We start from the raw sequence: 16,179 nt of genomic DNA, 5'->3' as shown, positions 1-16,179 counted from the left end.
CCCTTTTCCTAATCTGTCACCATTCAGATAATAGTCTGTCTCTCTGTTTTTACCACCAAAGTGGATAACCTCACATTTATCCACTTTACACTTCATCTGCCACGCATTTTCCCACTCACCTAACCTATCCAAGTCACTCTGCAGCCTCATAGCATCCTCCTCGCAGCTCACACTGCCACCCAACTTAGTGTCATCCGCAAATTTGGAGATACTACATTTAATCCCCTCGTCTAAATCATTAATGTACAATGTAAACAGCTGGGGCCCCAGCACAGAACCCTGCGGTACCCCACTAGTCACTGCCTGCCACTCCGAAAAGTACCCATTTACTCCTACTCTTTGCTTCCTGTCTGACAACCAGTTCTCAATCCACGTCAGCACACTACCCCCAATCCCATGTGCTTTAACTTTGCACATTAATCTCCTGTGTGGGATCTTGTCGAAAGCCTTCTGAAAGTCCAAATATACCACATCAACTGGTACTCCTTTGTCCACTTTATTGGAAACATCCTCAAAAAATTCCAGAAGGTTTGTCAAGCATGATCTCCCTTTTACAAATCCATGCTGACTTGGACCTATCATGTCACCTCTTTCCAAATGCGCTGCTATGACATCCTTAATAATTGATTCCATCATTTTACCCACTACTGAGGTCAGGCTGACCGGTCTATAATTCCCTGCTTTCTCTCTCCCTCCTTTTTTAAAAAGTGGGGTTACATTGGCTACCCTCCACTCGATAGGAACTGATCCAGAGTCAATGGAATGTTGGAAAATGACTGTCAATGCATCCACTATTTCCAAGGCCACCTCCTTAAGTACTCTGGGATGCAGTCCATCAGGCCCTGGGGATTTATCGGCCTTCAATCCCATCAATTTCCCCAACACAATTTCCCGACTAATAAAGATTTCCCTCAGTTCCTCCTCCTTACTAGACCCTCTGACCCCTTTTATATCCGGAAGGTTGTTTGTGTCCTCCTTAGTGAATACTGAACCAAAGTACTTGTTCAATTGGTCTGCCATTTCTTTGTTCCCCGTTATGACTTCCCCTGATTCTGACTGCAGGGGACCTACGTTTGTCTTTACTAACCTTTTTCTCTTTACATACCTATAGAAACTTTTGCAATCCGCCTTAATGTTCCCTGCAAGCTTCTTCTCGTACTCCATTTTCCCTGCCCTAATCAAACCCTTTGTCCTCCTCTGCTGAGTTCTAAATTTCTCCCAGTCCCCAGGTTCGCTGCTATTTCTGGCCAATTTGTATGCCACTTCCTTGGCTTTAATACTATCCCTGATTTCCCTAGATAGCCACGGTTGAGCCACCTTCCCTTTTTTATTTTTACGCCAGACAGGAATGTACAATTGTTGTAATTCATCCATGCGGTCTCTAAATGTCTGCCATTGCCCATCCACAGTCAACCCCTTAAGTATCATTAGCCAATCTATCTTAGCCAATTCATGCCTCATACCTTCAAAGTTACCCTTCTTTAAGTTCTGGACCATAGTCTCTGAATTAACTGTTTCATTCTCCATCCTAATGCAGAATTCCACCATATTATGGTCACTCTTCCCCAAGGGGCCTCGCACAATGAAATTGCTAATTAATCCTCTCTCATTACACAACACCCAGTCTAAGATGGCCTCCCCCCCTAGTTGGTTCCTCGACATATTGGTCTAGAAAACCATCCCTTATGCACTCCAGGAAATCCTCCTCCATTGTATTGCTTCCAGTTTGGCTAGCCCAATCTATGTGCATATTAAAGTCACCCATTATAACTGCTGCACCTTTATTGCATGCACTCCTAATTTCCTGTTTGATGCCCTCCCCAACATCACTACTACTGTTTGGAGGTCTGTACACAACTCCCACTAACGATTTTTGCCCTTTAGTGTTCTGCAGCTCTACCCATATAGATTCCACATCATCCAAGCTAATGTCTTTCCTAACTATTGCATTAATCTCCTCTTTAACCAGCAATGCTACCCCACCTCCTTTTCCTTTTATTCTATCCTTCCTGAATGTTGAATACCCCTGGATGTTGAGTTCCCAGCCCTGATCATCCTGGAGCCACGTCTCCGTAATCCCAATCACATCATATTTGTTAACATCTATTTGCACAGTTAATTCATCCACTTTATTGCGGATACTCCTTGCATTAAGACACAAAGCCTTCAGGCTTGCTTTTTTAACACCCTTTGTCCTTTTAGAATTTTGCTGTACAGTGGCCCTTTTTGTTCTTTGCCTTGGGTTTCTCTGCCCTCCACTTTTCCTCATCTCCTTTCTGTCTTTTGCTTTTGCCTCATTTTTGTCTCCCTCTGTCTCCCTGCATAGGTTCCCATCCCCCTGCAATATTAGTTTAACTCCTCCTCAACAGCACTAGCAAACACTCCCCCTAGGACATTGGTTCCGGTCCTGCCCAGGTGCAGACCGTCCGGTTTGTACTGGTCCCATCTCCCCCAGAACCGGTTCCAATGCCCCAAGAATTTGAATCCCTCTCTGCTGCACCACTGCTCAAGCCATGTATTCATCTGCGCTATCCTGCGATTCCTACTCTGACTAGCACGTGGCACTGGTAGCAATCCCGAGATTACTACTTTTGAGGTCCTACTTTTTAATTTAGCTCCTAGCTCCTTAAATTCTTTTCGTAGGACCTCATCCCTTTTTTAACCTATGTCGTTGGTACCAATGTGCACCACGACAACTGGCTGTTCTCCCTCCCATTTCAGAATGTCCTGCACCCGCTCCGAGACATCCTTGATCCTTGCACCAGGGAGGCAACATACCATCCTGGAGTCTCGGTTGCGTCCGCAGAAACGCCTATCTATTCCCCTCACCATCGAATCCCCTATCATTATCGCACTCCCAATCTTTTTCCTGCCCTCCTTTGCAGCAGAGCCACCTACGGTGCCATGAACTTGGCTGCTGCTGCCCTCCCCTGATGAGTCATCCTCCCCAACAGTACTCAAAGCAGTGTATCTGTTTTGCAGGGGGATGACCACAGGGGACCCCTGCACTATCTTTCTTGCACTGATCTTCCTGCTGGTCTTCCATTCCCTATCTGGCTGTGGACCCTTCTCCTGCGGTAAGACCAACTCACTACACGTGATACTCACGTCATTCTCAGCATCGTGGATGCTCCAGAGTGAATCCACCCTCAGCTCCAATTCCGCAACGCGGACCGTCAGGAGCTAGAGGCAGATACACTTCCCACACACGTAGCGCCCAGGGACACCGGAAGTGTCCCCGAGTTCCCACATGGTACAGGAGGAGCATATCACGTGACCAAGCTCTCCTGCCATGTCTTAACCTTAGATACTCTTAAATTGGTAATAACAATGTTACAGTTCACTTACTGATATAAAAAATAAAAGAAAAGCTACTCACCAATCACCAGCCAATCACTTACCCCATTGGCTGTGACGTCACTTTTTGATTACTTTCTACTTCTATTTTGCTTTCTCTCCCGCTGTAGCTGCACCGGTACGCTGGCTCTCGATCTCCCGCTGGGCCTTTTATAGGCCGCTCCCGCCTCTCACCAACTGCCGCTGGCTCTCGATCTCCCGCTGGGCCTTTTATAGGCCGCTCCCGCCTCTCACCAACTGCCGCTGGCTCTCGATCTCCCGCTGGGCCTTTTATAGGTCGCTCCCCTCTCACCAACTGCCGCTGGCTCTCGATCTCCCGCTGGGCCTTTTATAGGCCGCTCCCGCCTCTCACCAACTGCCGCTGGCTCTCGATCTCCCGCTGGGCCTTTTATAGGTCGCTCCCCTCTCACCAACTGCCGCTGGCTCTTGATCTCCCGCTGGGCCTTTTATAGGCCGCTCCCGCCTCTCACCAACTGCCGCTGGCTCTCGATCTCCCGCTGGGCCTTTTATAGGTCGCTCCCCTCTCACCAACTGCCGCTGGCTCTCGATCTCCCGCTGGGCTTTTGATAGGCCACTCCCCTCTCACCGACACACCATGAGCTGCAGAGCAAGCGACCTCAGGAGGGCAGCGGCACCGGTATCGAAACCATGCTCCTGATCGGCTCCACCTGATGGCACCCGATGGAGCAAGCTGTACCAAGGTGCAGTCCTCAGACCCCATCACCACCACGGCCATACCCATAGATGTAGGGTCACCTGCCACAGATCCCCCAAAGGAAACAAGCACCAGCCAGGATCCCAAACCAAACGAAGCTCCGGCCAGCGAGTCAGCAGTTCCCTGTGCACTGCTTGACGATAGCTCCCCAGGGAGCAGCAGTGACCCAGGGTGCAAAGAAAGGACAGGGAGGTCACAGGCATCTGTTAAACGGCCCGACGCTAGGGACCACGGCAACAGCCCCGAGAGCAGGCTACACGAGCCAACCGGGTTCCCACTGCCAGCACCGGGCACAGAGCCACCACCAGACTGCAGGGACACAACCTCATGCACTGGTCACTGCATCGATAAGGCATCGAACATACCACAGAACCACAAAAATAATGCAAAATCCACTTTCCTGAACTTGAATGCACATGAATGCTAGGAGCCCCCGCCATAATCAATGTCGGGAGGGGGGGTGGGGGGGGAGGAGAATGGAGTGGTCAGGGACACACACACAAAAACAGCAACCACTAGCACGCTATTGCACCAACTACTCACCCAAGATTGAAGTGACCCGCCAAGGGTCAACCTGACAGAGCCCACATAGAGCTAAGCCCAGAGCACAGTCAATGCAGTGGCGATTTGCACTGAGGGCTCAGGGCATGGTCAAGGTCACCTACAAGGGCACGCGCATGAACTGCCACTCTGGATCGTACCGGGCGATGGCCCCACACTGCTTGGAAGGAGTTGGCTGGACAAAATCCGCTGGAACTGGGATGACATCTGAGCACTATCACATGTCGAGGAGACCTCATGTACCCAGGTTCTTAACAAATTTCTTTCTCTTTTTGAGCCAGGCATCGGAAACTTTTCCGGGGCGAAGGTGCGGATCCACTTGGTCCCAGAGGCACAACCCATTCACCACAAGGTGCGAGCGGTACCTCACATGATGAGGGAGAGAGTGGAAATCGAGCTGGACATGCTGCAACACGAGGGCATCATCTCCCAGTGGAATTCAGCGAGTGGGCCAGCCCGATTGTTCCAGTACTCAAAAGTGATGGTACGGTCAGGATTTGCGGCGATTATAAGGTAACTATTAATCGTTTCTCGCTACAGGACCAATACCCGCTACCTAAGGCAGACAACCTATTTGCAACGCTGGCAGGAGGCAAGACGTTCACCAAGCTTGACCTGACTTTGGCCTACATGACGCAGGAGCTGGAGGAGTCTTCAGAGGGCCTCACCTGCATCAACACGCGCAAGGGACTGTTCATCTACAATGGAATTCGATCGGCTGCAGCGATCTTCCAGAGAAACATGGAGAGCCTACTCAAGTCGGTACCACGCACGGTGGTTTTTCAGGACGACATATTGGTCATAGGTCGGGACACCGTTGAGCACCTACAAAACCTGGAGGAGGTCCTCCAGCGACTGGATCATGTAGGGCTGCGGCTGAAGAGGTCGAAATGCATCTTCATGGCAACAGAAGTGGAGTTTTTGGGGAGAAAGATCACGGCGGATGGCATCCGACCCACAGACACCAAGACAGAGGCTATCAGGAATGCGCCCAGGCCACAGAACGTCACGGAGCTGCGGTCGTTCCTGGGACTCCTCAACTATTTTGGTAACTTCCTACTGGGGTTAAGCACCCTCTTAGAGCCCCTACATGTGTTATTGCATAAAGGTGAGAACAGGGTATGGGGAAAAAACCAAGTAATTGCTTTTGAGAAAGCCAGAAACATTTTATGCTCCAACAAGCTGCTTGTATTGTATAACCCATGTAAAAGACTTGTGTTAGCATGTGATGCGTCATCGTACGGAGTCGGATGTGTATTACAACAAGCTAACGTTGCGGGGAAGTTGCAATCTGTCGCCTATGCCTCCAGGAGCTTGTCTGAGGCCGAGAGGGCCTACAGCATGATTGAGAAAGAGGCATTAGCGTGTGTGCTCGGGCTAAAGAAAATGCATCAGTACCTGTTTGGCCTCAATCACAAGCCCCTCATATCCCTGTTCGCTGAAAACAAGGGGCTAACTCCTAATGCCTCAGCCCGCATACAAAGGTGGGCACTCGTGCTATCAGCGTATAGCTATACCATTCGCCACAGGCCAGGCACCGAGAACTGTGCGGATGCTCTCAGTCGGCTACCATTGCCCACCACGAGGGTGGAAATGGCGCAGCTGCAAACTTGTTGATGGTGGCGCAGCCCGCAGACTTGTTAATGGTCATGGAAACTTTTGAAAATGATAAATCACCTGTCACGGCCCGCCAGATTAGGACTTGGACCAGCCAAGATCCTCTGCTGTCCCGAGTAGAAAACTGTGTACTGCATGGGAGCTGGGCCAGCATCCCTGTTGAAATGCAAGAGCTAATCAAGCCTTTCCAGCGGCGAAATGACGAGCTGTCCATTCAGGCAGACTGCCTGTTGTGGGGTAACCGCGTGGTGCTACCCAAAAAGGGCAGGGAGACATTCATCTCGGATCTCCACAGCACACACCCGGGTACAGTAATGATGAAAGCGATAGCCAGATCCCACGTGTGGTGGCCCGGTATCGATTCTGACTTCCTGTGTACGGCAATGCAGCGTGTATGCTCAGTTGAGTAACGCGCCCAGAGAGGCACCATTAAGTTGTCGTCCTGGCCCTCCAGACCATGGTCGAGGATCCATGTCGACTATGCAGGCCCGTTTCTCGGTAAAATGTTCCTGGTGGTGGTGGATGCTTTTTCAAAATGGATTGAATGTGAAATAATGTTGGGAAGCACCGCCACCGCCACCATTGAAAGCCTGAAGGCCATGTTTGCCACCCATGGCCTGCCTGACATACTGATCAGTGACAATGGGCCATGTTTCACCAGTGCTGAATTTAAAGAATTCATGAACTGCAGTGGGATCAAACATGTCACCTCGGCCCTGTTTAAACCAGCCTCCAATGGGCAGGCAGAGCGGGCAGTACAAACAATCAAACAGAGCCTTAAGCGAGTCACAGAAGGCTCACTCCAAACCCACCTGTCCCGAGTACTGCTCAGCTACCACACGAGACCCCACTCGCTCACAGGGGTGCCCCCGGCTGAGCTACTCATGAAAAGGACACTTAAAACCAGACTCTCGCTGGTTCACCCCAATCTGCATGATCAGGTGGAGAGCAGGCGGCAGCAACAAAATGTAAACGATGGTCGCGCCACTGTGTCATGGGAAATTGATCTGAATGACCCTGTGTATGTGCTAAACTATGGACATGGTCCCAAGTGGATCGCGGGCACGGTGATAGCTAAAGAATGGAGTAGGATGTTTGGAGTCAAACTAGACAATGGACAAATTTTCAGAAAGCACCTGGACCAAACGAGGCTGCGGTTCACAGACTGCCCTGAACAACCCACAGCAGGCACCACCTTTTTCGAGCCCACAGCACACACCCAAAGGATCAACGACACCACCCCGGACCAGGAAATTGAACCCATCATGCCCAACAGCCCAGCAAGGCCAGGCTCACCCAACAGCCCTGCAGGGCCAACAACGCCCAGCGAGTGCACAGCCAACACACCAGAGCAGACATTTGTACTGAGGCGGGCCACCAGGGAAAGAAAGGCTCCCAACCGCCTCACGTTGTAAATAGTTTTCACTTTGACTTTGGCGGGGGAGTGATGTTGTGTATCTGTAAAGCATGAACCCGCACGTTCCCCCACCAGGGAGTGCATCCCCTGAAGTTCCAAGGGATCCCAGCATCCCTTGGGTGCACTGTATATAAGCCGGCCCCTAAAGCCTGTTCCTCACTCTGGAGTGTCTTAATAAAGACTGAGGTCACTGTTACTTTAACCTCCCTGTGTGCAGTCTCATCTGTGTTAGGAACACAATACATTGTAAATGTGCACATCCATTGTTGCATCATACAAATGCATCGAAGGGTCTACTCTACACATTGTTTCGAGTTTCGCCAGCTAACTCACTTACTGAACTCTGATTGAATCAAAATTTGAGTGTGAAGAAAACATAAAGAGGCAAACAAACCCAATGCAACTCTTGAATCCCGACCAAGAAAGCAGAGGGGAATTTTATTTCTTTGATGCGCTTGCAGAAGCAGGGAAATGTAGCAGTTGAGGTTGATACCCTCCCCTGAATGCTCATGCAAAGCTACCAATATTAAGAAAGATTTTGCTGATTAATTGTGTTTGGCCTCCGCCAGGATTTAAGGATCAGTGACTGATTTTGCAGCCAGCACAGTCATATCAATTGCAAAGGTGACAGGCACTTTTACCTTCTCTGCTTTTAGCATCTTTCAGGCACCTCTGGGTGCTATCATATGCCTGTCCCACGAGCTAATTGTGAAACTTAAAAAAAAATTACAGTACTTGCAACTGTTGTAAGTCTTCGAATATTCATGTAATTTTTAATACTCACGAATCATGGAGAAAATCCAAAAATTGCAGAGATAGTTGAAGTCTCTATTTTTTAATTCCTCATACGAACTGTGAATGTAAATTTTTTTTGAAAATCGCAGGACTTGCGAGTGAACCTTGTGTGTTGACAACATTGTATTAGAAAGTATTAGAACAAGGTAAAGTCAGAGTTAACTGCAACAGATAGATGTCTTTTAGTTTGAGCATGGTACATACAGGGAGCAAAGAAAGACTTGGGTAGAAGGTGCTAAGGTGCAAATCACAGATTTTCTACAGCCCGATGCATGATCCAGCATTCTTGCTTCACAGCTGCTTTACTTAATGAGGTGATGCACTACAAGTTCCATTTTCCTGACACAAAGGAGATGTGACAGAAAACATGGAGGGTTTTCCGTCCCTCCTCGCCTCAATGCACCGACCTCTTGCAAGAGTAACGTTCCCCAAAGGCCATTCTTCATGTGTGAGCCTAGACAGCGATTGCCAACAGCATTTTCCACCTGAAAGACATCACAGTCAAGCCACAACATATCCTTACATACACGTAGGGATCAATTTTAAACCGCAGGCGGGAATGCGGCCTAGCGAGTGGCTGGCCCATCCGCTCTCAGCAGTGGAGACACCCAGCCACTTTTAATGACCAGGCCTCATTCACAAGTCATTGGCCGACTTCCTGACCAAAACGGTCTGGCGGTTGGTGGGAAGTGCTTGCCTGGCCATTAAAAATGGGCAGCAGGGGGCTGTCGCCAGGGATCAGAACAAAAGGTGCCCAGCACTATGGTAAGTGGTAAAGAGGTGAGTCGGGAGGGGAACCCAGTCAGAGCAGGGGTAATGTAGCCCAGGGCAGGGCAGGGCGGTATAAGATATCCTTGTGGGCCAAGGAGCACTTCAGTTCTTCCTGGCCCACAAAGAAACTACAAAAAATTAGCAATAACAAACCTTGCTGGGGCTCTTCTGGATTTGGATCCAGTTCCCGATAGGTTTGGTCTTGGGCGGGGGATGAAGCTACCTTACCTTCTCTGCTCAGCCCTCAGGTTAAGATGCCGTCATCAGAGCCCGATCTGCATAGTTAAGCAAGGACCACACTGGGTTTGGAAGGATTGGGGCGGGAGTCAAGCAGCTAAGTGCTCCGCTCCATTGTAATTGCCCCCTCAACCAGTTTCCGCTGTATGGGGGTTGGAGGGAGCTAAAATTCTTCCCGTACTTTCCAATTGTTCATTAGATACAATCAGGACCAAGATAGCTGCCTCCCCAGAAGTGCTGAGCTCAATTGTAGCTCCTTTCTGCTAGTGTGGTTAAGATCACAGGCTGGGTACTTGAACCTGGGATCTTCTGCTTAATGCTACATCAGATGGTGCTGATACCTACTAGGCCATCGGAGGGACTAACTGGATTTCCATGTCACAGCTGCTTTCCTAGGGTCTCAATTCCAATTCGAATGTGCTCAATACTCCCAGTGGTGAAATCAATGAGATGGCAATTGGCCGGTGTAATGTATGCACTTGTGGGTATGCTCACAGGTTTGTGGAGCTGTTGAATTGTGAGTGGCTTAGCCAGTCATGTGACGTTCACAAGACTCAATAAAACCCCAGCCACATCAGGCAGGTGGTTGCGAGCCTGGTGGATGAACTGGTAATGTGCAGCGTGATTGTTAAACCTTTGCTAATAAACCAATTAGTTCTTAATAGCAATGTGTTGCTATGAATTCTTAAGCAAAGAACCCATGAAGCAAATACATTACAGCCGAGTTACCTGATGGACACCAGAATACCGCCCATGCAGTGAAGATGAAAATTTACCACAGACATGTCCTCTGAGGTTCCATGGTACACATCTATGCAGCCCATCAACTTAATAGGTTGTGTCAATTCGCAGCAAAGTGAATTTTCTGCAATTCAAATAACTTTGAGTTCTGATGTAGCTGTCCCTTTAAAAGAAAGGAATGTGTTGAGTCTAGTCTGCCCACTCAGTTAAGACAATGGTTTTGTGGATCTGGCCTCATAGCTCAGTGACCAGAAGAAAGAAACTGTCAGGAAACAGACCATTAATCTTATAAAAGATATCCTCTCTGAATTACAACTTTGTGTTGACAATTTTTCTTTTGCTTGTAGTAACAATGCTACTCATCCCTTACAACTCATCCTGTCATTTAGGTTATTCTTAACAATCCACATCAAATCTGGGTTATAATAATGTGACAAACTGGATTAAAAACATTGTGCTTACTAAGATAAGGAAGGTTAATGCTGAGGACTGAAATTCTCCATTTAGAGCAGTGGTTCTAGACTGTGGTTCACGGACCCCTGGAGGTCCATAGAGACATTCCGGCGGGTCTGTGAATGAGACCTGTTGCTGCGATGGCACGGGTCGGGGAGTTCAATGTCAGGCCTGGGGCCTGATGCACTCGCACAGCGAGACACTGGTCAGCAGCGATCGCCGGGCAGGCACTGGGGCCGAGGCAGCTCTGGAAACTGACACGTAACCTGATTGGCGGGGTCTCGGATTGACTGAGAATCCCGAGAAAGGAGACGAGAGGTCCCAGAGACACCGGGAATGGATTCGCAGGGTTGGGACTGGGGGAGACCTTGTCCAGGGAATGACGATCAAGCTACGTATAGCAGCTGGGCCTGTGACTAGACCTGGGCTAAAACCATGGTCTCGGTTACTGGCGGTGTCCTGAATGGCGAAGTGCCACGCATCAAGCAGCTTGTCAGCGATAGTCCTGTACAAACAGGCCGGTAAACAGCAGAGGGGCGGGAAACAGCCCTGAAACACTCAACAACTGTGGAGGCTGACTGAAACGGTGCCAGTGTTCCCAACAGGCGCCACAGAGCCTAATCCCACTCCAGGAAGAGCAGGGAGGTGTCGAGCTGTGAAGTATTCAACAGGCATGTTGCTGAACCTGTAGGGTTAGTTTCAGCAGAAGGGAAGATAAAAGCTTTCACAGCACCAATCCCATCACTGTTGACTATATCAGACAGTCTTTAACAGAACACTGATGAATGTTACATTCAGAAATGTAAATGTACAAGGAGTTTAAAGTATTATAATTTAGACAGGGGGGTCCATGATTACTAATCCATTTAAAAGGAGTCCTTCAACCAAAATAGTTTGAGAACCCAGTGTCAGCAATAAGAACTCCAAGGTTAGATACAACACAGCCAGAGCAGAATAAAGGTCCCTCTCTCTTCTGCCCCAACCTCAGAAGAGCTCCACTTATTACACCGCTGTGGTATTGTTATCCTCTTCCACCTTGTGACCACTCTGAGTGAGACCTGTTTCCATTTGTCCCTAATTGGTTCTCAAGTTCTGGCTCAGTACTCTATCTCCTTGTCCAATTAGATGTTATCCTAGCTCCAAGATCCATCTAATTTCTATCACAGAATCCTACTGTCATGCCTGTGCCATCTCATTGAAAGAGCTGTCTGATTTTATCCCATACCCCAGCTTTTTCCCCATATTCTCTTCTTTGTCCATATTCCCTTCGTTGTTCCTGACACTTGTTAAAACTGATGATATCATTCAACTTTACCCTATCACGTGCCAGCACTTTTGCACTTCATCTTATGAGCCTTAAACCATTTCTTTCAAGACCTCCATACATATAAATTCTGGTGATTGCATAAATGCATTTATTGAACATCAGGAGAATGAATTTTGTTTACAATAATATTGAGATGCACATAGTGGAATTAGAGCCCGAACTTTGAGAAGTGTTATGTCACCGAAAAGGAGTATTTACTCCAGCTCAAAAGCCCAGCAGAACTTGGACAGACTAGGACATATTAAAGCTTGGTTATTTGGGATTCGATAAATTATTGATAATTTTTGCCAGAATCCCTGACACACTCTATGGTGTATGGAACATTGTGGACATGGAATCACTGGCCTAGTGTCATGGGTTAAGTTTCAGTTGCTCTCAGTCAGTCAGCTGCTGTCAAGTTTGCTTTCCAATCAAACAAACTGCTTTCACACACACACACACATCCCAGGAGTCAATAGTCTGATCCAGAATAGTTCATTGCTGCAATTCTCAACTGAAGTCATTATTTGTACAATATGTATATATACACACAGACACAATATGCATAGCCTTTGTGCTTATACAGTAAGAAATACTTTGTGAAGGTTTTGAGTGCTTATACACATACGTGCACAACATCAATTATATTGAAAGCAGTGTTCACATCCAATCGATTGACTCCATCGCTAGTGTTTTATTTAATTCAGTCCTTATGTTCCCATTGCCACATCGCAGGGAGTCCAGCTCTTAAATCTGACTTGAGAAACGTCACATTGTTCATGGGATGTAAATGTGCCATTTCCACAGCTGATCTCCAGGTGAAGCTGGGCAGGCTGTCTCGATCCCACAACTTGAGATAGTACGAAGATCCCCATTCCATCACTGGGGTTAGACACAGTCATCCACTCTGTCACGGGGACCGTGCACAGGTCCGAAACGCACAGTGATCTTTATAATGCTGCAGAAACATACATTACTCTGGGTTGTTGGCTCATGGTGCAAGCAGTCAACTTCAGGCTTCTTGATGTCTCTTTGAACAGAGACGACAGTCATTGGAACTTGCTCGCTATGGAACAGTCTGTGAGTGTCACTAGCAGGAACTACATGACCTCGGGTACTGTGCCGATTTGCATGAGCCCAGGGATAGCCCACGTGTTACACTTCTTCTGCTGTAGCATCTATTCCAGCGTAAGTGAAGTTTTCAAACAAAGCAGTGTTCACGTAAGCCTGGGGAGAAAGTCACAAGTTCACCAATTATTTTCCCTTACCTCCTTAAAGCACTGACAAGTTGCTGGGTATGGTGTTGTAGGCAATGATCGTTTTCTGGTACCTTGTCCTAGTGTCAGTGAATAAAGGTGGACCATTTGGCCGCAGGAGGCACTACAGTCTTGTCCTCTCCGGACGTAGACAGACGCAGACTCCAGCTTGCTTTGCTGTCTCTCAACTTAGCCTAAGTCCACTGAGACCAGTGTCCCTACCAACTCCCCCAGTTAAGATTAGCATGTGGCAGATGAACTTTAACGCAGACAAGTGCAAAGTGATACATTTTGGTAAAAAGAATGAGGAGAGGAAATATAAAATGAAAGGGGAGCATGAACAGAGAGACCTAGGGGTAAATGTGCACAAATCATTGATGGTGGCAGGGCAGGTTGAAAAAGTGGTTAAAAAAGCTTTGGGATCCTGGGCTTCATGAATATTCAGATATAGAGTACAAAAGCAAGGAAATTATGATGAACCTGTATAAAATTCTGGTTCGGCCCCAACTGGAGTACTGTGTCCAATTCTGGGCACTGCACTTTAGGAAGGATGTGAAGGCCTTGCAGAGGGTGCAGAAAAGATTTACGTGAATGATTCCAGGGATGAGGGACTTCAGTTATGTGGATAGACTGGAGAAGCTGGGGTTGTTCTCCTTAGAGTAGAGAAGGTTGAGAGGAGATTTGATAGGGGTGTTCAAAATCATGAGGGGTCTTGACAGAGTAGATAGAGAGAAACTGTTCCCATTGGCGGAAGGGTCAAGAACCAGAGAACACAGATTTAAGATGATTGGCAAAAGAACCAAAGGCAACATAAGAAAAATGTTTTTACGCGGCGAGTGGTTGGGATCTGGAATGCACGGCCTGAAAGGATGGTGGAGGTAGACACAACCACTGTTTTCAAAAGGGAATTGGATAAGAAACTGAAAGAAAAACATTTTCAAGGCTACGGGGAAAGTGGGGAGTGGGACTAGCTAAAGTGCTCTTGCAGAGAGCCTGCATGGGCTCGACGGGTCGAATGGCCTTCTACAGTGCTGTAACCATTCTATGGCCCCAAGTTTCCACATGCGGCAAATCAGGCGCCCCTCCGAACTGGGCGCCCGTTTTTCGCACCGAAAACGGCGCCTGAAAAAAAACGCGCTTTTCTCGAGCGCTTTGCAGCTCGATGTCTGCTTGGCGCGGCGCCCAGGGGGCGGAGCCTACCACTCGCGCCGATTTTGCAAGTAGGAGGGGGCGGGTACAATTTAAATGTTTTTTTCGTGCTTTTTTGGAGCGTTCGCGCACGCGCAGTCTGAAGGAAACATTGGCACTCGGCCATTTTAAAAAGTGCTGCAGAAAAAGTGAAAATTTGTTTATTGAACCCTTGCAAAGGCTTGTATTTTAATTTTCTTGATATTTCTGTGTGTGAGGGTGAGGGAGTGCATTCTGTAATTAAAGATAGGCTGTGATAAACGGGACACATGCACTTGTTTGAAACTATTAAAATTCTTTGTAGCTGTTCAATTTTTAACATTTTTTAATAAAACCACATTGCCCTTCCATGATCAGCACTGAGGCTTCCTGCAGCCTTCTCCCTGCCGTCGGTCGGTCCCGATAGCAAACCGCTGCCTGAAAGGCCTGCCTGAAGCACTTTCACACAGATAGGAACATGGTTTATTTAATCTTTTCTTTGCTTATAAATTTTTATTCAGGTTGGATTTATTTGTATAATATTTGTATAAGTATAACTAAGGATTTATTGTAGAATGTAATGACTTCCCCCCCCCTCCCCCCCCCCCCCCACCTCGTTCCTGACGCCTAATTTGTAACCTGCGCCTGATTTTTTAATGTATAGACAAGGTTTTTTCAAGCGTACAAAAATCTTCACTTGCTCCATTCTAAGTTAGTTTGGAGTACGTTTTCACTGTGGAAACTTTCAAATCAGGCGTCAGTGGCCGGACACGCCCCCTTTTGAAAAAAAAATTCTGTTCAAAAGTGAAACTGTTCTACCTGACTAGAACTGCAGAAAACTTAAATGTGGAGAATTCCGATTTCTAAGATACTCCGTTCTCCACCAGTTGCTCCTAAAAATCAGGAGCAAATCATGTGGAAACTTGGGGCCTATGAATCTATGATTCTAGGTCAGGGATTGAATCTGGGACTTGCTGTATACTTTCTGACCAGTCTGTATAGCTCACCCAGGCTCACTGGGTCAACTCACAGAACCAATAGGGAAGCTTTATTAAAGCAATGTTTTGCTGTGGGGTGCTTGAACTATGAAAATCACTTTCTCGTTTTATATACCCAATGCATCAGCTACAGAGTAAATCCTCCTCTACTGTGCACCAATAAGAAAGCACCTACTATTCCACAGATCTATTTTCCACAAGTTTACGTTTTTTTTGATTAAAGTTGCCGATTTAGAGCCAAATGTGGCCACAGCAAGGGCCGTTTTTGCTACAGCCTCACAGGGGCTAGTATCATAGTTGTCAATTTCATTTTGCAAAGGACCATTACTGGGCAAATTACATCTCAAATTCCAGAGTTGACTGCTCTACTCCACCATACTACCCACTTTCCCCATTAAAGATATACTTATAAAAGCTGAAGCCACAGTATAGAACCATAACAGCCGTCACTTTCCAATTCAGGGACATGGATTTGACACTCCAATTTACTGGCCCTCCATGCGATCAGTTCCCCCAGTTCTTGGCCAGGAGGCAAGGTTGGACAAATGAATTGTCACATTGCCTCGAAAACACTGGTTTGGCAAATATAAGCGTCAATATGATGTGTCAGCCTCATAACAGGCACCAAGATGCACACAGAGGCCCCAGAATTTCCTTAGTGCCAGCAGGATTACCATGTCCATGGTGGGGCGGGATCTCCACTTCACTCTGGGGCCAATCGGAGCTGTCTGGAGACGGGGGCTGGGCAACAAGCCCCTCCTCACAGCTCGGTGGCTGCCCCAACTTCC

The 16,179-nt window shown here is 47.7% G+C and overlaps 1 protein-coding gene across 2 annotated transcripts in view; it reads right to left on the bottom strand.

Annotated features, from left to right (window-relative positions):
- Window positions 1-12,062: 12,062 nt before the first annotated feature.
- tie1 (tyrosine kinase with immunoglobulin-like and EGF-like domains 1) overlaps window positions 12,063-16,179 on the bottom strand; it is a 135,897-nt gene continuing 131,780 nt past the window's right edge. For both annotated transcript variants that reach the window (XM_070886674.1, XM_070886675.1), the window contains one exon: window positions 12,063-13,197. In XM_070886674.1, coding sequence (XP_070742775.1) covers window positions 13,126-13,197 — 72 coding nt within the window. In that variant the 3' untranslated portion in view covers window positions 12,063-13,125. The remainder of the gene's footprint in view (window positions 13,198-16,179) is intronic.

The sequence above is a fragment of the Pristiophorus japonicus genome, chromosome 8, assembly GCF_044704955.1.
Source record: "Pristiophorus japonicus isolate sPriJap1 chromosome 8, sPriJap1.hap1, whole genome shotgun sequence".
NCBI classification, from domain to species: Eukaryota; Metazoa; Chordata; class Chondrichthyes; family Pristiophoridae; genus Pristiophorus; species Pristiophorus japonicus.
The sequence above is the reverse complement of the archived record's forward strand: the minus strand, read 5'-3'. Positions and strand labels throughout refer to the sequence as shown.